This window comes from Triticum urartu, chromosome 1A (genome assembly GCF_056163025.1).
Source record: "Triticum urartu cultivar PI428250 chromosome 1A, HENAU_Tu73, whole genome shotgun sequence".
NCBI classification, from domain to species: Eukaryota; Viridiplantae; Streptophyta; class Magnoliopsida; order Poales; family Poaceae; genus Triticum; species Triticum urartu.
This window is the reverse complement of record NC_141873.1, coordinates 303,345,333-303,365,271: the sequence shown is the minus strand read 5'-3', so window position 1 is coordinate 303,365,271 and position 19,939 is coordinate 303,345,333. Positions and strand designations below refer to the sequence as shown.

The following is a 19,939-nucleotide window of genomic DNA, read 5'->3' as shown; positions in this document are numbered from 1 at the left end:
CTAACCTTGGGTTTTGTCGATGATGACTTCATGTAGGTGTTGAAGATGTGGATGCTCTAAGTTGATGTAGATCATTCGGAGCTATCCTTTGGAGTGAATTGCACTTTCAATACCTACATGGGTTAGTCCCACAAGGAACAAACAAGGATATCCATAGACATAGAGTGATGCACACACAAGATGATGTCTATGAGAGCATTAGGTTACCTTGTCCCTTGTCTTACCAACAAGAGGGTTTGTGACTCCTTGAACTAGTGCAAGATGTGGAGGTTGATTGCACTTGTTCTTGCCAAAGTGATAAGAGTGAAGTATGTTGGCGGAGTCACCCTCAAGAACTCTCTAGTTCTTCTTCTTCGGGATCCACACCATCTTGATGGGAATACTCGGAGTTTTAGTTGTACTTGATGAAGTGGAACTTGATGTAGTCTTGGGAACCCACTTGACCAAGGCCTTAGGAGCTTATTCAAATGCATCAATTTCCTCTTGAAGCTTGTCCTTGCCTTTTTCCTTGTGGTCTTGTGTGAAAATCATCTTGAGCTTGTGTCCCCTTGAAAGAAGTAGGATCATACTTCTCTTGTTGAGGAACAAACTTCGTCTTGGGGTATTGATCTTCTTCCCACTCAACTCCATTGGCATTGAACTTTCGTTCAAAACCAATACCTTGATTCTTCCGGTGCCTTCCTTGCTTGCACAGAATTTCCTCGTATTGCTTACTCCCGGTAAGGCTCTTGTAAACACCTTTCTCTATGATTCCCTTCAATAAGCTATTTTCTTGCTCAAGTGTAACTTGGCTAAGAAAATCATTAGTGGAATCAAGAGAACTACTAGAAGCAACAACATTGGATTTAGCATGATTATTGTTACTACTAGAGGAAGAATCCTTCTTGTTCTTGTTACTAGACTTGACTTGAGGCATGTAAGTGGATAAGAGTAAATGCTTGGCAATGTAAGAAGAACTTTTCTTGCGAAGATTATCATTGATTGCCTTTAAGAACTCATGCTCTTGCTCAAGATTGAGCTTCTCAAAGCGTAATTTCTCATGAGTCCTTAAAAGTTCTCGATGATCTCCTAAGATAGTTTCATGAGCTAACTTAAGAGTGTTTAGTTCTTTAGTTAGAGACTCAATCTTCTCCTTATCATTGTCATTCGTTTCATCTTGATTAGCATGATTAATTGATGTTTCATCATAGTATTCATCACTAGAGTTGTTAACAAGTAAATCATCATCACCTAACAAGTCATCTTCATCACTATTGAAATCAACATACTCGGGGTGTGATACCTTTGGACCTTTGGCCATGAAGCATCTTCCAATTCCTTCATTTGGTGAATCAAATATGTCGTATGAGTTGGTTGACACAAGTGCTAGACCAGAAACACCTTCATCTTGAGTATATTCGGAGTCGGAGTGATAGCTTCTCTCGAAGTGACTGTCGGAGTCGGAGCCGGATACCCATTCACCAACATGAGCTTGATGTCTTTGTTTTTTGTAGCTCCTTGATGACTTGTCCTTCCTTTCCGAATCCTTGCTTCTCCGGGAGGGTCTTCGTTCATAACGATCATCCCTACTCCTTCTCTCCCTCGATGGTGATTCTTCTCTTCTACTTCTTCTTTTGGGAGAATCTTCTCTTCTCTTGTGGGGACCGTACACTCATTTGAGTAGTGTCCGGGTCTTCCACAATTGTAGCAGTTTCGCTCTCGCCTAGAAGATCTTTTGTCATTGTAGGACCTTGACTTGGAACTTCTCTCTTTGCTTCTATTCTTGTAGAACTTGTTGAAGTTCTTCACCATTAGGCTCAATTCTTCATTGAAGGTTTGTTTCTCACTTGATGATGTGGGAGCTTCACATGAGGCTTTGTAAGCACCACTTGACTTGTTATGGAGCTCCTCCTTATCTTTGAGTGACATCTCATGAGCAACAATTCTTCCAATGACTTCCGTTGGCTTGAGATCTTTGTAATTTGGCATCATTTGGATCAATGTGCATACGGTATCGTACTTTCCATCCAAGGCTCTTAGGATCTTCTTGATGATGAATTTGTTGGTCATCTCTTCACTTCCTAAGCCGGCAATCTCATTTGTGATAAGAGCAAGCCTAGAGTACATTTCAGCGACACCTTCACCATCCTTCATTTTGAACTTTTCAAGTTGACTTTGAAGCACATCCAACTTGGATTCCTTGACGGAGTCGGTACCTTTGTGCATATCAATCAAAGTATCCCAAATTTCCTTTGCATTCTCAAGACGGCTGATTTTGTTGAATTCTTCGGGGCACAATCCGTTGAAGAGGATATCACAAGCTTGAGCATTGTATTGCAGCATCTTCAACTCTTCCGCGGTAGCTTCACGGTTCGGTTCTCTCCCATCAAAGAATTCACCTTGCAAGCCAACACACACAATAGCCCAAACAGCGGGGTTATGTCCAATAATATGCATTTTCATCTTATGCTTCCAACTAGCAAAATTAGTACCATCAAAGTAAGGACCTCTACGGTGGTAATTTCCCTCGCAAGATGTCATACTCTCCTAGGTTGTGAAACCAAGGCCATGACTTCCAAAAGCTATGAAAATCAAGGAAAATGGAGACCAAATCTCTGATACCACTTGTAGGATCGAAAGTATGTCTAGAGGAGGGGTGATTAGACTAGTTGACCAAATAAAAATCTAGCCTTTTCCCAATTTTAGTTCTTGGCAGATTTTAGCAACTTTGAACAAGTCAAGCAATCTTAACACAATTCAAGCAAGCATGCAAAGAGTATATGAGAAGCGGAAAGTAAAGCATGCAACTTGCAAGAATGTAAAGGGAAGGGTTTGGAGAATTCAAACGCAATTGGAGACACGGATGTTTTGTCGTGGTTCCGATAGGTGGTGCTATCGTACATCCACGTTGATGGAGACTTCAACCCACGAAGGGTAATGGTTGCGCGAGTCCACGAAGGGTCCACGAAGAAGCAACCTTGTCTATCCAACCATGGCCATCGCCCACGAAGGACTTGCCTCACTAGCGGTAGATCTTGACGAAGTAGGCGATCCCCTTGCCCTTAAAAACTCCTTGGTTCAACTCCACAATCTTGTCGGAGGCTCCCAAGTGACACCTAGCCAATCTAGGAGACACCACTCTCCAAGAAGTAATAAATGGTGTGTTGATGATGAACTCCTTGCTCTTGTGCTTCAAATGATAGTCTCCCCAACACTCAACTCTCTCTCTCTCTCAGGATATGGATTTGGTGGAAAGAAAATTTGAGTGGAAAGCAACTTGGGAAGGCTAGAGATCAAGATTCATATGGTAGGAATGGAATATCTTGGTCTCAACACAAGTGTAGGTGGTCCTCTCTCAGAAAATATAAGTTGGAAGTGTAGGTTTATTCTGATGGCTCTCTCCACGAATGAAGAGGAGGTGGAGGGCTATATATAGCCTCCACACAAAATCTAACTGTTACACATAACTTTCCAAACTCGGTGGGACCGAATGGTTAAACTCGGTCGGACCGATTCAGTAAAGCTAGTGACCGTTAGGGTTTCCGGTGGGACCGACATGCAACTCGGTAGGACCAATATGATTAGGGTTAGGGAATAACATAATCTCGTTGAGACCGATTACACAAACTCGGTGAGACCGATTTTGGTAATAAGCTAACCAGAGAGTTGGTCAGGTAAACTCAGTGGGACCGATCGCTCATTTCGGTGAGACCGAAATGTTATGAAGGGAAAACAGAGATTTTACATTGCAATCTCGGTGGGACCGATCGCTCATCTTGGTGGGACCGAAACGTTACGAAGGGAAACAGAGAGATTACAACCCCATCTCGGTGAGACCGAGATCCCTATCGGTGAGACCAATTTGCCTAGGGTTTGTGGCAGTGGCTATGACATTTGGAACTCAGTGGCGCCGGATAGAAAGAATCGGTGGGGCCGAGTTTGACTTTTGTTTTAGGTCATATGTGGATGTGAGAAAGTAGTTGAGGGTTTTGGAGCATATCACTAAGCATTTTGAGCAAGAACCTCATTAAGCAACACCTCATCCCTCCTTGATAGTATTGGCTTTTTCTATACACTCAATGTGATCTTGGATCACTAAAATAGAAAATGTAGAGTCTTGAGCTTTGAGCTTGAGCCAATCCTTTGTCCTTAGAATTTTGAGGGGTCCACTTTTTTCATCCATGCCATGCCAATCATTGAGCTTTCCTGAGATATTAATCTTGAAATAGCATTAGCTCAATGAGCTATATGTTGTTAGCAATTACCAAAACCACCTAGGTATAGTTGCACTTCCAATCCAGAATACAATCAAGGTCCGACTACGGAACCAAATAAAAGAAGAAAACCCCAATTGCTAGATCCATGATCATCCCAGCTGGGCTCCACTACTGATCAATAGGAAATGAAACAACACAACGAACAAGATCTTCATCGAGCTCCCACTTGAGCTGGATTGCGTCACCTGCACTGGTATCATCGGCACCTGCAACTGTTTGGAAGTATCTGTGAGTCACAAGGACTCAGCAATCTCAAACCCGCGAGATCAAGACTATTTAAGCTTATGGGTAGGGAAGGGGTAGTGAGGTGGAGCTGCAGCAAGCACTAGCATATATGGTGGCTAACTTATGCAAAAGAGAGCGAGAAGAGAAGCAAAGAACGGTCGAGAAGCTAATAGTGATCAAGAAGTGATCCTGTAGCTACTTACGTTCAAGCATAACACGAGCCCATGTTCTCTTCCTGGACTCCGCCGAAAAGAGACCATCACGGTTACACACGCGGTTGATTCATTTTAATTAAGTTAAGTGTCAAGTTCTCTACAACCGGATATTAACAAATTCCCATCTGCCCATAACCGCGAGCATGGCTTTCGAAAGTTCAAAACCCTACAGGGGTGTCCCAACTTAGCCCATCACAAGCTCTCATGGTCAACGAAGGATATTCCTTCTCCCAGGAAGACCCGATCAGACTCAGAATCCCAGTTACCAGACATTTCGACAATGGTAAAACAAGACCAGCAAGACCGCCCGGTGCGCCGACATCCCGATAGGAGCTGCACATATCTCGTTCTCAGGGAAACACCGGATGAGCGCTCCGTACAACTAAAACCATCCCTCAAGTTTCCCCGAGGTGGCGCTGCAAAGGACTCTAGTTCAGACCAACACTTAGAGAAGCACTGGCCCGGGGGGTTAAAATAAAGATGACCCTTGAGAGCGCGACTCCCAAGGGAAAAGTAGGTGGTGGTGAGGCAAATGGTAAAACCAAGGTTGGGCCTTGCTGGAAGAGTTTTATTCAAAGCGAACTGTCAAGGGGTTCCCATAACACCCAACCGCGTAAGGAACGCAAAATCAAGGAGCATAACACCGGTATGATGGAAACTATGGTGGCAAGAGTGGAACAAAACACCAGGCATAAGGTCGAGCCTTCCACCCTTTACCAAGTATATAGATGCATTAAAGTAAATAAGATATAATAATGATATCCCAACAAATCCATGTTCCAAACCTGGAACAAACTTCAACTTCACCTGCAACTAGCAACGCTATAATAGGGGCTGAGCAAAGTGGTAACATAGCCAAACAACGGTTTGCTAGGAAAGGTGGGTTAGAGGCTTGACATGGCAATATGGGAGGCATGATATAGCAAGTGTTAGGTATCGCGGCATAGCAATAGAGCGAACAACTAGCAAGCAAAGATAGAAGTGATTTCGAGGGTATGGTCATCTTGCCTGAGATCCCACAAGGAAGAAGAACTAGTCCATGAAGAAGACAAACGGACGTAGTCGAACGAATCCTCACAAACGCGACGTTATCGGAACTAACCAAAAGAAGCAACACCGGAAATAAGCAAACAACATGGTAAACAACCATCACATAAGCATGGCATGATGCGCAAACAAGTATGATGCATGTCCGGTTTAAAGAGGCATGACATGACAAAGTGCACAAAGAATACTACAAATTAAGTGGAGCTCAATATGCAACGAGTTGCATATTGACGAAACACCACATGACTTATTTAGTTATCTCCCATTTATGTACTCAACAATATTAAATATTGATTAACATGGCAAGAGGTGAAGCATATGAAAACTACCTATCTAGGCAAGTTTAAATGAGGCCGGAAATAACAAACAACAATTCCGGTAAATCCCCACATGCAATTTTTGAATTTGGTATTGATCTGCCCTAAACAAAATTTAAGAGTTATTAAACATGCAAAGTAATGCCACCATCTAAAACTATGCATTTTTCTACCCCATTTACATATAAAGTTTGTTAGGTTTGGAGCTATGGTTATTTAGTTATGAATTAAATCATTTTAGCATAGCATTGGAGCAAATTAGAGCAAACAACAATTTAAACATGTCAAACATGCATGAAAGTTGTATATTGTGAAACTAGATGAAATTCTAATCATTTCTCATATATAATGTTTTTACAAATGATGCACGGTTGGTGGGTTATGATATGCATAATGCTTGGGGGGGTTTATGCAAAACTGGTGGTCTCTGGAAAATTAGGAAAACCGTAGAACGGAAAAAAAACATGACATGTGCCGAATCAGCTGGCACAACAGCTGGAAAAAAAAGGTGGGCGCTATGGGTGGCCTCACCCAATGCGCCTTGGCCCGGTCGAAGGAGAAGCAAGGCGGGCTGACAGGAAAGACTGGGCCAGGCCTTCCAGCGCTGTGCGGCCCACGAGGCCGAGGCATCGTCTCCCTCGTGCTCGTGCATGATGCAGAAAGTGGAGGCGCTGTAGTGGAGGTCGAGACGGTGGCGCGGGACTCCGGCAAGGGATGGACGAGGTCCAGCGGCGCGGGACAGGGCAGATCCAGGCCTGGGGACCCCGGATTCAGCCGGATGACGGCGCCAACGGAGCCGGCGACAAGCGACGACGGCGGCACGACTTCCTGGCCATGGAGAGAGATAGGTTACAGGAGAGGGGTGGTGGAAAAAGGGAAAGAGACGGGGCGTCGCGACCTGGTGCTCACCGGCGGCGAGGCGCTCGCCGGCGCGGCTGGCTGATGCTGTGACGGAGCGGCCCGGCGAGGACCAAGGCGGCGGGGGAGCTCGGGAGGAGCAGCAGCGAGCGGGTGGAACACGCGCGGGCACTCGGGCCCAGATCCGCCCCAAGCAGGCCCTGATCTGGGTTTCGCGGGCTTCGCGCGGGCTGCGGCGGTGCGGGGAGGCCAGGGGTGATGTGGAGGCACGGCGTTGGCTGCGGAGGCGCTGGGTGGCCGCGCGGCCACTCAGATGGCGCCAAGTGGCGGCCGGCAGCTGGGTAGGTGCGGAAATGGAGGCCAAGTGGTGGCGTTGATGATTGGGGAGGCATGGATTTTGAGGGGGAGGCGGCTAGAGGTAGGTGGAGGGGTCTAGGTTTCCCAAAATGGCAGGAGGGGGTCTATATATAGGGAAGGTTTAGGGTTAGGGGGATTATGATGGGTTTTTGGAGACTTGGATCGCAATCGTGCGGCTCTGGACAGAGGGGGAAAACTAGGTGGTCTGCAGGTGAATGGTAGTGGGCTGTGCAGAAGGCCTCGGGCTGAGAGAAGAGAAGAGAGAGAGGCCCGGCGACTGTTCCCGGAGACCGAAAACGTCCGATGAAAAGATCGGCTATATTGCCGCTATAGTTATCGGTTGGGGCGTCAAACGGACTCCGAATGTGATGAAACTTAGCAGGCGGCCTACCTACACTAATAAAAGACCGCACGTCGACTTTCATCCCAATCTGAGAATATTTTCAGGCCACTTATAAAATAATATTTTGGACATGCCGCGGGCGCGTGCAAGTGTGTCTGGGCTCAGAACGGACAACGAAAAGAACGGGGAGGCCGGGACGGGTGCAAGTTTTGAAAACATGCGGATGCAATGCAGATGATGACATGGCAAGAAGCAACACGCAAGCGAATGACAAGGCAACAATAACGAATAACTGGAAGACACCTGGCGCATCAGACTCGGGGCGTCACACCACCGTTCATAATTCTTTCATACATGTCACTCTTGATTCATTGCATATCCCGGTACACCACCAGAGGCATTCACATAGAGTCATATTTTGTTCTAAGTATCGAGTTGTAATTCTTGAGTTGTAAGAAAATAAAAGTGTGATGATCATCATTAGAGCATTGTCCCATGTGAGGAAAGGATGATGGAGACTATGATTCCCCCACAAGTCGGGATGAGACTCCGGACGAAAAGAAAAAAAAAGAGAAAAAAGAGGCCAAAAAGAAAAGAAAAAAGAAGGCCCAAATAAAAAAAGAGAAAAAAAGAGAAGGGACAATGTTACTATCCTTTTTCCACACTTGTGTTTCAAAGTAGCACCATGATCTTCATGATAGAGTCTCCTATGTTGTCACCTTCATAAACTAGTGGGAATTTTACATTATAGAACTTGGCTTGTATATTCCAATGATGGGCTTCCTCAAATTACCCTAGGTCTTCGTGAGCAAGCAAGTTGGATGCACACCGACTTAGTTTCTTTTGTTGAGCTTTCATACACTTATAGCTCGAGTGCATTCATTGCATGGCAATCCCTGCTCACTCACATTGATATCTATTGACGGGCATCTCCATAGCCCATTGATACGCCTAGTTGATGTGAGACTATCTTCTCCTTTTTTGTCTTCTCCACAACCACCATTCTATTCCACCATAGTGCTATATCCATGGCTCACGCTCATATATTGCGTGAAGATTGAAAAAGTTTGAGAACATCAAAAGTATGAAACAATTGCTTGGCTTGTCATCGGGGTTGTGCATGATTTAATATTTTGTGTGATGAAGATAGAGCATAGCCAGACTATATGATTTTGTAGGGATAACTTTCTTTGGCCATGTTATTTTGAGAAGACATGATTGCTTAGTTAGTATGCTTGAAGTATTATTATTTCTATGTCAAACTTTTATCTTGAATCTTTCGGATCTGAACATTCATGCCACAATAAAGAAAAAATTACATTGAGAAATATGTTAGGAAGCATTCCACATCAAAAATTCTATTTTTATCATTTACCTACTCAAGGACGAGCAGGAATTAAGCTTGGGGATGCTTAATACATCTCCAACGTATCTATAATTTTTGATTGCTCCATGCTATTATATTATCTATTTTGGATGTTAATGGGCTTATTTTTACATTTTTATATTATTTTTGGGACTAACCTATTAACCGGAGGCCCAGCCCAAATTGCTGTTTTTTTGCCTATTTTAGTGTTTTGTAGAAAAGGAATATCAAACGGAGTCCAAACGGAATGAAACCTTCGGGAACGTGATTTTTGGAACAAACGTGATCGAGGAGACTTGGAGTGGACGTCAAGAATCAATCGAGGAGGCCACGAGGCAGGGGGCGCGCCCACCCCCCCTGGGCGCGCCCTCCACCCTCATGGGCCCCTTGTTGCACCACCGACCTACTCCTTCCTCCTATATATATATCCATATACCCCGCAAACATCCAGGAGCACCACGAAACCCTATTTCCACCGCCGCAACCTTCTGTACCCAAGAGATCCCATCTTGGGGCCTTTTCCGGAGCTCCGCCAGAGGGGGCATTGATCACGGAGGGCCTATACATCAACTCCATGGCCCCTCCGATGATGTGTGAGTAGTTTACTTCAGACCTTCGAGTCCATAGCTAGTAGCTAGATGGCTTCTTGTCTCTCTTTGGATCTCAATACAAAGTTCTGCTCGATTCTCTTGCAGATCTATTCGATGTAATCTTCTTTTGCGGTGTGTTTGTCGAGATCCGATGAATTGTGGGTTTATGATCAAGTTTATCTATGAACAATATTTGAATCTTCTCTGAATTCTTTTATGTATGATTGGTTTATCTTTGCAAGTCTCTTCGAATTATCAGTTTGGTTTGGCCTACTAGGTTGATCTTTCTTGCAATGGGAGAAGTGCTTAGCTTTGGGTTCAATCTTGCGGTGCTCGATCCCAGTGACAGAAAGGGAAACGACACGTATTGTATTGTTGCCATCGAGGATAAAAAGATGGGGTTTACATCATATTGCATGAGTTTATCCCTCTACATCATGTCATCTTGCTTAAGGCGTTACTCTGTTCTTATGAACTTAATACTCTAGATGCATGCTGGATAGCGGTCGATGTGTGGAGTAATAGTAGTAGATGTAGGCAGGAGTCGGTCTACTTGTCACGGACGTGATGCCTATATACATGATCATACCTAGATATTCTCATAATTATTCGCTTTTCTATCAATTGCTCGACAGTAATTTGTTCACCCACCTTAATACTTATGCTATCTCGAGAGAAGCCACTAGTGAAACCTATGGCCCCCAGGTCTATTCTCCATCATACAAGTTTCCAATCTATTTTATTTTGCAATCTTTACTTTCAATCTATATCATAAAAATACCAAAAATATTTATCTTATTATTATTATCTCTATCAGATCTCACTCTTGCAAGTGGTCGTGAAGGGATTGACAACCCCTTTATCGCGTTGGTTGCAAGGTTCTTATTTGTTTGTGTAGGTACGAGGTGACTCGCGCGTGGTCTCCTACTAGATTGATACCTTGGTTCTCAAAAACCGAGGGAAATACTTACGTTGCTTTACTGCACCACCCTTTCCTCTTTAAGGGAAAACCAACGCAGTGCTCAAGAGGTAGCACATGCTAATATGCAAATTTCCAATTTAGTAAGCATAATTAGTTGCAACCTTCGAGTGTTACATCGCACTCAAAGTTGAGATTAGACATTCAATGTCTTGTTTGTTCCGCTAACTTATATATTATGACTTAAGATTTGATCCCAAACCACATAAGAAAGGACATATAGGTATAGATGTACCTTTTGGAATGTAAAAACTCATGTGTGGAAACAAAGCACGTAAACTTTCAGTCTTCCATATGGTCTTCCACCTTAGTGACTTGAGATTAATCTCATAGACGCCAAGGTCTACAGTCACAAAAAGGATATCACTGCCCTCCACAGATCCAATTAGTCTAGGTCTTCTCTCGGGATTTTGAACGGGGAGAAGGTTTTTGAGGTCGATGAGTGTTCGTTGAGTCCATGATGCAACTCCGTTGGAACCCATCTGTCTTGACCACAAGTAGAGGGTTAATCTATCCATGTGTGCAAGACCCAAACTGTCATCCTCCATGGCCATGAGTATAGTGGCACCGACAAAGACATCCTCCACTGGCGGCCCATCAAGCAATGATAAGCAATTAGAGCTCAAGTTGTACTTGAGAATTCCTACACAAACATCAACATAATATGAAAGTATGAAGTAGAGTGGGTCTTCGATGAGGCCTGGGGGGATTGATTCGATGCATGCCCCAAATGGAACATGAAGGCCAGAGGAATCTCTCCACCGCTTGCTCCATGGTTTAGAGCATGGCTTGCTCAGAAATTTAGAGCACGGATTGCTCCAATTGCACATCTCTGGCAGGGACACACCCGGGTATGCAACACAATCATCCTCGTCCTCGCCCTCTCCCACATACAAGTAGGCAAAGACCAACCGGAACGGGCCCTCATGACACTTGCGGTGGTCACATCCAGTCATAGCACAAAGCACAACGGCTACACGGTTGTCGGCCACCATGTATCTTTTGGGTGTGTGCACCTCCGTCCAGCGGGACGTCATGGGGTTCCGAATGATGAACTTTGTGGATCTCCGACCCTTTTCCCCAAATAGAACATGACCATGTCGACAATCCCATACATCATACTTCGACTCGATCCAGTCGTCCTTGGATATGCATGAGCCGGATGTTGTGGTGGGAACAAAGTGTGATACAGGTTCTTCCTCCTCCTCTCCCGAGTCGGAGGTGTCGATCTGATTACAAAAGAATCCCAACATGGGGAGAACTACATGGAACTCTTGATAGCGGCTCTGGAAGTTAGGGCTGGTGAGAAGGCCGAACCAGAGCTTACTTGCAAGTGAGGCGCGCACGAGGAATGAGGGCTCATCCGGCGGGATACGGAGGAAGATCTCCTCGAGAAGCTCGTCGGGCAAGGATGGTGCCGCTAGCGGCGGCGTGGTTGTTGGCATGGAGGCGAGGGTTTCGGGTGGGGGAAAATTTGATGAAGCAAATAAATGTGGCCGTAGATGTAAGGGTTTGTCCAACATATGGGGTCGGAGTGGCAGCGAGAGGGGGTTGCTCTCGTTGTTGGCTTGTAGATGAGTTGTCTTTTTAAGAATGTTTAGTTTTGTACAACCAGATAGAGAGAACAACAAATCCATACCAAATAAGACATATACCCATATTCAAAATGAAAAGGGTCTTGATATAAATAAAAAAGGTACTCAGATTCTTGAGCCATCTCGCAGGCCCAAATCCGTAGCCTCTCTCCGTCTTATTCAACTCTATCTCCTGAATAAAAATAGTTACAAGTTTTGCTTTGGTACCCCCCCCCCCCCCCTCTCCAAAAAAAAGTTTACAGTTGATCAGAATATGTACGAGAATACCCTTTTAAGTAACTTTAAGATTCGTGCAAAAAAATGGGAAGAGGGGGTACTAAAGCAAAACTCAATAGTTATTATTAAAATCCACCATAATATGTATGATTTATGGGTAATTTTTGTCGAGCACATGCTACACAACATCAAAATGTCTTAGAACAATACTCCTAAAAAATCATATTAGTCGTACAAATCAACAATAAAATATATCCGGTCCACCTAATGGATGCGAATATATTTTGCTTTTTCGATACTCTATACACACCTCTCATTTTCTTGTAACCGGTAGTTGTGCGTAATAAACCATATTATTTACTGCAATTGAATCTCATTTGGTAAAAATGTAACATCTTCTATTCAATTAAATATGAATACATAATCAGTACATATGGCACAACATAACAACACACACGAGTTGAAATCAAACAACAAACACCATACAACAATGATCAATGCTATAGATGGACGGATGAGGCTAGGCGGCAGTGACGGCGGTCTTCATGCCGGACTGGCAGTGTACGGGGATGTTGTAGATGAAGTAGTTTGTTCCCCTCAAAAAAAAAAAAGATGAAGCAGTTTGTGCCGCATGCCAGCGTCACACCGTCGGAGCCAGACTTGTAGACCTTGGCACCTTGGCCGGCTTGGCGCATGCCCTGTACCCCGCTGCGCCCACCACATGTCATGTGTCGTAGCGCCATACTTGAACACTGCAGACTACACCATAAATTCATATATTCCCTCTGTTTTATAATGTAGTGCATATAGATTTTTTAGAAGCTAAACCTCACAAACTTTGATCAAGTTTATGGAGAGAAATAATTTTGCTCTGTATGTACAAGGGGTTGTACCTAACGAGATATGCATTGGTTCTCTCTAAACACAATAGGTTTGAAGGTTACCAACTTTAGATACGCGGTGCACCGAAGTCATCTGACGTTTCAGTTCCCCTCGCCAGGTTGATTAAACAAAGCATCCAAGCGGAGGCTGAGAAAAAAATAATCGTTCCTCATTTCCATAATCCAAATACTGAAGCCAAGCAATGGCACGCCAATTGCATTATTACACGTACATATCATACAGGTTACCGCCTAACCAACCCGAGCACAATTGACATTACTCCACCGGAACTCGTAACTAGTATGCCAGTATACACAAGAATGGAATCCATAAGCACACATATCCGCGAGAAAAATCAAGAGAACAAATCGTTCCTCCAGACCAAGATGGTCTTTCATTGAGGCCTGTAGTAGTTGCTCTGGTGATGAGGAGGGTACGCGCCTGGGGCACTGTACGGTGCTTGTGGATACGGCCCTGGTTGCTGCGGCTGTGGCTGCTGCCCATTGTAGTACGGCCCGCGCCACCCGGGATACGCTGGTTGGCCATAGTCATGGCCAGGAGGTGGCTGATGCTGCTGCGGGTGCTGCTGGTACTGACCAGGGTGTGCTGCGCCATATGGAGGCTGCTGCGGTGGCGCACCATAGGTGGGGTATGGCTGCGAGTACGGAGGTCTTGACTCTGGTTGGGAGTAAACTGGCCTCGGGTCACCCCCAGGTGGAGCACCGTACGAGGACTGAGCATGAGGTGCATGTGACGGTGGTGGACTGTGCTGATCCGGTGGAACGGAAGAGCTCCTCGGCGTGTTAGTGTTGTGGCTGGAAGATGACAAGTTGAAACCTGCTAACTTTCTTTGCACGTCCTCGATCATTTCACGGCATTGGATGTTCCGCGTCATTATGAAGTCACTGCACTGCTGTTGTATCTTGCCGGTTGCATCCTGCCAAGGATCAAAAGTATCATCATCAGTAGTTCTACCAACAGGAGTCATCAACTCATCATCATTTATATTATCATAGGAGGGGAAAAAATGCAGTCACACAAACCTGTAAAGACACGTAAAAATTTAGGCCGTCATTCATGTTCTTCTTAATTGCCTGGTATTTAGCAACAGCTGCAGCAATTTGCTTGTAACATCTCTCACGAGCAACTGCAAAGTTATGTTCCACAAATCAGGACAATAATTGGTTGATTGAAAAGCATCTCGTATTACAGGCCTATAAACAAAAAAAAACAAATACTGTACATAAAGAACTCGGACTGGGATATCATTTCGAAGCTGCATAGAAGTGTCAACAAAGCCCGTACTTGAACTTAAGATAGGAGTAAACAGAAGTCGCATCCATTGAAGGAACTTTACTAACAATGATGCACACACGGGAAAAATGTGCATACAAACAAATACCTAGCCTGCCACTTTAAGTACATAAGTGGTCAAAGGGAGAACATAATCGTACGAATAACTAAGATTAAAAATTGCTGAAACTGTCACAGATATGACCGAAACAATAGCTATCTAATCCAATTGTACAAGGAATATAAATGGAGACATCATTCCCAAATCATTTGCTGGTACAACCGTACAACACTAAGTACATTCAAGATTGTATCAAGCCACTTCTAAAGTCACGAGTGCTGGATATCTACCATCCATTGATGAAGAAATTTAAAGGGTTACCTTTGTAATCATCTAGATTGAATACAGCAGCAAATTGCGCATTTTGTTCCTGTGGGAGGATCAGGTAGTGTTAGACACAGGAAGAAAGAACGTCAAATGTAGCATTGTCAATTGTTTGAAATAATTTTTAGGGTCTTGCTTTCTTTGCCAATATTGGTTGCAAACCACTGATGCTTCCAAATATTGGATGCAAATTGTTAGTGCTTCTACACCTTCTCTTAACTAGTAATAATGTACGTGCAATGCACGTTTATGTTAGGTAGGATATTAGTTGCACGTTATATTAGGTAAGATATATCTGTTGCACGTTGGTATTTGGTAAGATATCAATTACTTTTTTCGCGGAAATGGTACGATATTAATTACATGGCAGATTTCATGGGATAGCGTGGAGTCAAAACGTGTTTATAACCAATGGCAGTGGTGGGTAATTAGAGCGTTAAACATGTTTGGTGCTCAACATTGAAGCGATTTGAACCGTTAGAGAACATGATTTGACGGTCGAGATGCTTTGGATCTGCCTCTTTGGGTCTTTTTATATTGGTATAGATATATACACATTATCAATGGGATATATCTAAGTAAAAATATTAGCAGAAAGAATGTCTGCACCAAACTACCAGAACAAAATTTGTCCCAGAGTACACTAAGCGAAGTCTTTATCAGGAATTGGGGCTTTACCTGTATTTGCAACAATAATTGTTCCTGTGCTACAATGTTATCAGCAATTTCAGCACAGATAGGATCGTACTTCGCAATCTCCTTCCTAAAAAGATCATCATGTGCTCCAACACCAGCCATCAACTTAGGGAGTATATCATCCTAGCATAAAATGAATGAATGTCCCAAATCTCAGTACACAAAATCAATGTAGAGTTGTAGACAACATCACAGACATGTTACATACGTATACTACTATTTTTGCCAGCATCAAATTCAGTTATGCAAGGACCACCAAACTTGAAAAGCGAAGTCACAACACCTCCCTGAAATCTCAACAGGTTGAGGTGGAAGTAAACAAGAGTGCAAAGCAGAAAATGAATTGTTCCAGCATGAGTAGCAAACTAAAAGCAAGGTTCTCATTAAAGGTTATCACAAATTAGTATTAGCATAGCACTCCCATGAACATAACATCTCATACATAAGCACGACTTGCCCACCGCGATGATAACTGGAGAACTGCTTGCGATTGATTCAATTACCAGACTCCATCAGGGCAGAAACAAGCGAAAGGTGCACTTAAGGCGCTAGCTTCTTAAATTTCCTAAAATACTAGGTGCAAATGTAAAACATGAATGTTTCACATGTATGTAGCATACATGGAACAATTAGAATTCAACTTGAAGAAGGATTGCATGCAGATTCTTGCGACTACTGTAGATGACAGCTAGAATATTCACATGAAAAATAATAATTTTGCAGGTCATCACCAGGATCAGGCACCCAATGTTCGCTACTATAGTATTTGCAGGACGGCTAGCAAACAAAATACAGCACCAGAAGATTACTAGGGTGGCATTCTAGAGCTCAGGCTTGATGGTTATGAATGTGGAGATCAAAATTAGCCTCACGACAGGAAAGGACTGTACCTTTCTCTTCATTTCCTTGAGATGATCTTCAAGGCCTGCCCTTTGTGCACCAAGAGATTCCAGTTGCCTCTGTGTCGACACATCAATTAGTTTTACCAAGCTTAAAGAAATAAGTCAAGCCTGCTACATTTTCGCCAGCTAACAAAAATAGGTGCATTACCAAGCTTTGTTTAAGGGCTCCAACGATAGCATCTTCATTCCCATCCAAGGACATGATAGGCCTTGAAATACTTGGTAGTGCAGACTCTATCTGCACACATATAAAATCATCTTTTAAGTTTTAACTAAGAGGTGAAGAACTCGATAGTGACGAATAATAGGGTGCAGTTCACTGCGAAGTAGATCAAGAAAGTTTCAAAATCTTAAGAATAATTTTAGTTCGATATAGTGTTAAACTCTTACCGGTCTTCTGTCAAGAATAGACATCAAGGGGTAGCTCTCCTTCACATCTCGTTCGATCAAAGCATCACTCGCAGCCGCTTTTTTAAGATTACCAGCAAAAAGATTCAATCGGTCTTGAATGTTCTTTGTTAGGGTGCTTGATTGAGGCCTAGTCCACCGACTTCCGAATTGCGTCCGGAATTGAGCATCTTCACTTGCCTCCTTCTGCAGCATCTCTTCAGTCTGAACAAGCAACTCCTGATTGACCCTATTCAAATCTCTAAGCTGCTGCAACTCAGCTTCCAAGCCAGCAGGACCACCGCTTATCTGAACAGCCTCAACATCTTCCTTCAGATCTGCAGGTATGCTGACATTACCTTCCAATGATAGAATAGAATCAGGCAAGTCCATTTCCTTCAGCCTAACTCTAGTGATCTCACTAGATTGCTGAAGTTTCTCTGCCTGGGTCCGAATGATATCATCTACCATCTCTGTGTACTTAGAAAGGGCCTTCATGCTGCCATCAGGCACAAGTGATGAAAAAAGCCTCTCATTGCTAGCATCTAGAACTTCAGCCAAAGAAGTAGATTTTACAAGGGAAGCTGCAGGCAGAGCTCCCAAAGTACCCGCCTCAGGAACCCGCATCAGATAAACACTATTGTTCTCCTTCATGGCCCTATCCAAGTTGGTTTTCATGTTACTCTCCAGCTTATTAACAGAATCCAGAAGTGGCGCAGCAACTCCCTTAGCTGCCTTCTTGGCATCAGCCAAGGCGTTCATTCCAATCTTTAGGCGTGCAATTTCCTGAGCAATTTCTTCTTGCTGATGAAGATCCAATGAAAACCTATAGCAAGCATCAGCATAGAATTGAGCTGCCTTGAGCTGGACATGAGAAACCCATGTCCTGTCAAAGTGCTGACTAAGAGGAGGTGCACAGAGAGCTGCATAAGCTTCTTCGTAGAATACGCCCACCTGAAAGCACAACAAGTAAGGCAGATGGCACATTTGAAATCAAAGTTACAGAAATGTGAAGGAATGTGGTATCATGAAGTTGAGCTAACTGTAAAGCATCAACATGCAAATTCTGCCAAAACAAGCAAATCTAGCAGGATCAGATTAAGAAAAAATCTCTAATGCAAATATGAGACAAAGGAAATAGGGGAAATCGATCATACATGACTGTCTTCATCAAAATGTGTTGTAAAACAAAGGACTTTATCGGCACGGGTTATCAGGTTCCGGGTTATCAGGTTCGTCATAATATCAGGATAAACATACTGCACTAACATGGTGTTTAGCATAGTGAAACTCAATAACTGTCAACACTTGACTAGACAAATTCCCCAAACTACATCATATTATAGTGTTCAAATTATAGTGTGCTTGTATAAACGAGTGCAGAAGGTAACAACCCGAGCTGCCTATTAGTTTTAATTAGACTCATCAATCAATGCCATGAGATAATCACAAGGTCATAGAACAGTAGGGACAGACCTGGCGCGCCACCTTGGAGCATAGCGCGGGCGGCTTCCCACCAGCTATGACCTTCTCAAAGAAGCACTCCTGCGCCTGTGCCAGCATGAGTTTCTCCAGCATGGCCGCGCAGTCGGGCGTGACATCGACGGTGGTGGCCCCCGCGGCGACGGCCTTGGCAGCGACCCCACTCTCCCTGAGCCAGGCAAAGGCCCCCGCGGCGCTCTGGAACGCGCCACACGCGGTCCTGATCCCGACGTCGGTGGTGCGATCGGCGGCGAGCGCGATCTGCGAGTAGACGGCGCCGAGGTTGAAGAGCACGGCGGCCTTCTCGAGGTGGACGGAGGGCAGGCCGACCTTCTTGTTGGTCTTGAAGGCGTCGTGCCAGGTGAAGGAGAGGGAGTGGACGTGGGCGCGGTCGGGGGAGATGGGGAAGCGGGGCTCGACGAGGGCGAGCGCGCGGGCGTAGGCCAGGAGCGCGGCGCGGCGCTGCTCGAGGGAGGAGGAGTCCGGGAGGGAGGGGCTCTCGACGGCCGCGGCGCGGAGGTCGCGCACGGCGCAGAGGTCGTCGTCGGCGGTGGCCGCGTCGCGCTCGGAGTAGGCGGAGGCGATGTACTGGCGGAGCGGGCGGTAGAGGTCGACGGCCGCGGCCTTCTTCTCGTGGATCGCCAGCATGACGTTGGCCGCCATCGGGGCGCGGTGGCCGGAGGGGAGGGAGGAGGGGATCGGGGTCAGGGGTTGGGGGAAATTGCTTCGAGGTGAAGAAATTTGGGGGGAGTTGGAAGTTGTCGCGTTGGAGAGACGAGACTAGAGATTGCGGCCGGGGCCCGGTGAGCGGAGAGATACTTCGCCGCGTTGGGGACTCACGAGAGGATGACGGAGTGGGACACGCGACGCTGTCTGGATCGGAACGAGCTTAACGCGATCTCAAGCTGGCCGCCACAGCCCACAGCCCCACACGGTCGGTCGACTTGTGTGCTAGCCTAGTAGTAGGAAAAGAAAAGAAAAAAGTTGTATTTTTATATAATTTGCGAAAAGAAGTGTGTTTTTCTAACACAGTATATAGCACACCTTAACACTATGAGCACTTCGATGAGACTGGGAAAATTGACGAAGCCGTCCCATACGCCTTTGTAATCGACGCGAACATCTCCTCCCACTAAATGCATATCGTCAGAAGGCCTGAAATAAATACAGGAAAAATACAAACACCAATATCAAGTCGAGGACTTAAACTCTAGTGAGTTGAGAATATCATTATCCTCCTGACCGTCCAACCATAGAGTGTGTGGTTCGCCACATTCTCTCAAACTGGTCAGTCGAGTTGTAGTAGGAAAAGAAGAAAAAAATTATGTCTCTTATAATATATTTTTTACGACCATCTTCTTCTTTATTCATTAACTAGCAAAAATGCCAGTGCGTTGCAACGGGAAATTTTTAACTTCCCTAGCATAGACTAATATATAAACCATTATTTAATTTATGATCCACGACAATTATTCCCAATATAAAAAAGAATTATGCTTTCAATCATACCATCTTTGCAAAATGATCACATTTCAGTTTGCGGCTTCA

At 44.6% G+C, this 19,939-nt stretch overlaps 2 protein-coding genes across 2 annotated transcripts; both read right to left on the bottom strand.

The window, feature by feature from the left end:
• Nucleotides 1-10,729: 10,729 nt before the first annotated feature.
• On the bottom strand, nucleotides 10,730-12,024 carry LOC147990965 (uncharacterized). The gene has a single exon (XM_087538472.1). The coding sequence runs from the start codon at nucleotides 11,996-11,998 to the stop codon at nucleotides 10,730-10,732; it is 1,269 nt and encodes a 422-aa protein (XP_087394598.1). The 5' UTR covers nucleotides 11,999-12,024.
• A 1,370-nt stretch (nucleotides 12,025-13,394) lies between these two features.
• LOC125508958 (Endosomal targeting BRO1-like domain-containing protein) lies at nucleotides 13,395-19,163 on the bottom strand. Its single transcript, XM_048673784.2, has 8 exons — nucleotides 18,386-19,163; nucleotides 16,913-17,863; nucleotides 16,671-16,760; nucleotides 16,511-16,579; nucleotides 15,603-15,743; nucleotides 14,922-14,970; nucleotides 14,290-14,393; nucleotides 13,395-14,183 (listed from the first exon to the last, which is right to left on the bottom strand). Exons 1-8 carry the CDS (start codon nucleotides 19,052-19,054, stop codon nucleotides 13,641-13,643), a joined length of 2,616 nt encoding a protein of 871 aa, XP_048529741.2. The 5' UTR covers nucleotides 19,055-19,163; the 3' UTR covers nucleotides 13,395-13,640.
• Nucleotides 19,164-19,939: the final 776 nt, after the last annotated feature.

Excerpts from the sequence above, each read along its gene's own strand:
- LOC125508958 (XM_048673784.2), bottom strand. The coding sequence starts at position 19,054 with ATGGCGGCCAACGTCATGCTGGCGATCCACGAGAAGAAGGCCGCGGCC. Across the intron at positions 15,744-16,510 it reads TCAAGGAAATGAAGAGAAAG|GATGATATACTCCCTAAGTT; the intron begins GTACAGTCCTTT and ends ATTTTATGCTAG. Across the intron at positions 14,184-14,289 it reads ATTTTTACGTGTCTTTACAG|GATGCAACCGGCAAGATACA; the intron begins GTTTGTGTGACT and ends GATCCTTGGCAG.
- LOC147990965 (XM_087538472.1), bottom strand. The coding sequence starts at position 11,998 with ATGCCAACAACCACGCCGCCGCTAGCGGCACCATCCTTGCCCGACGAG.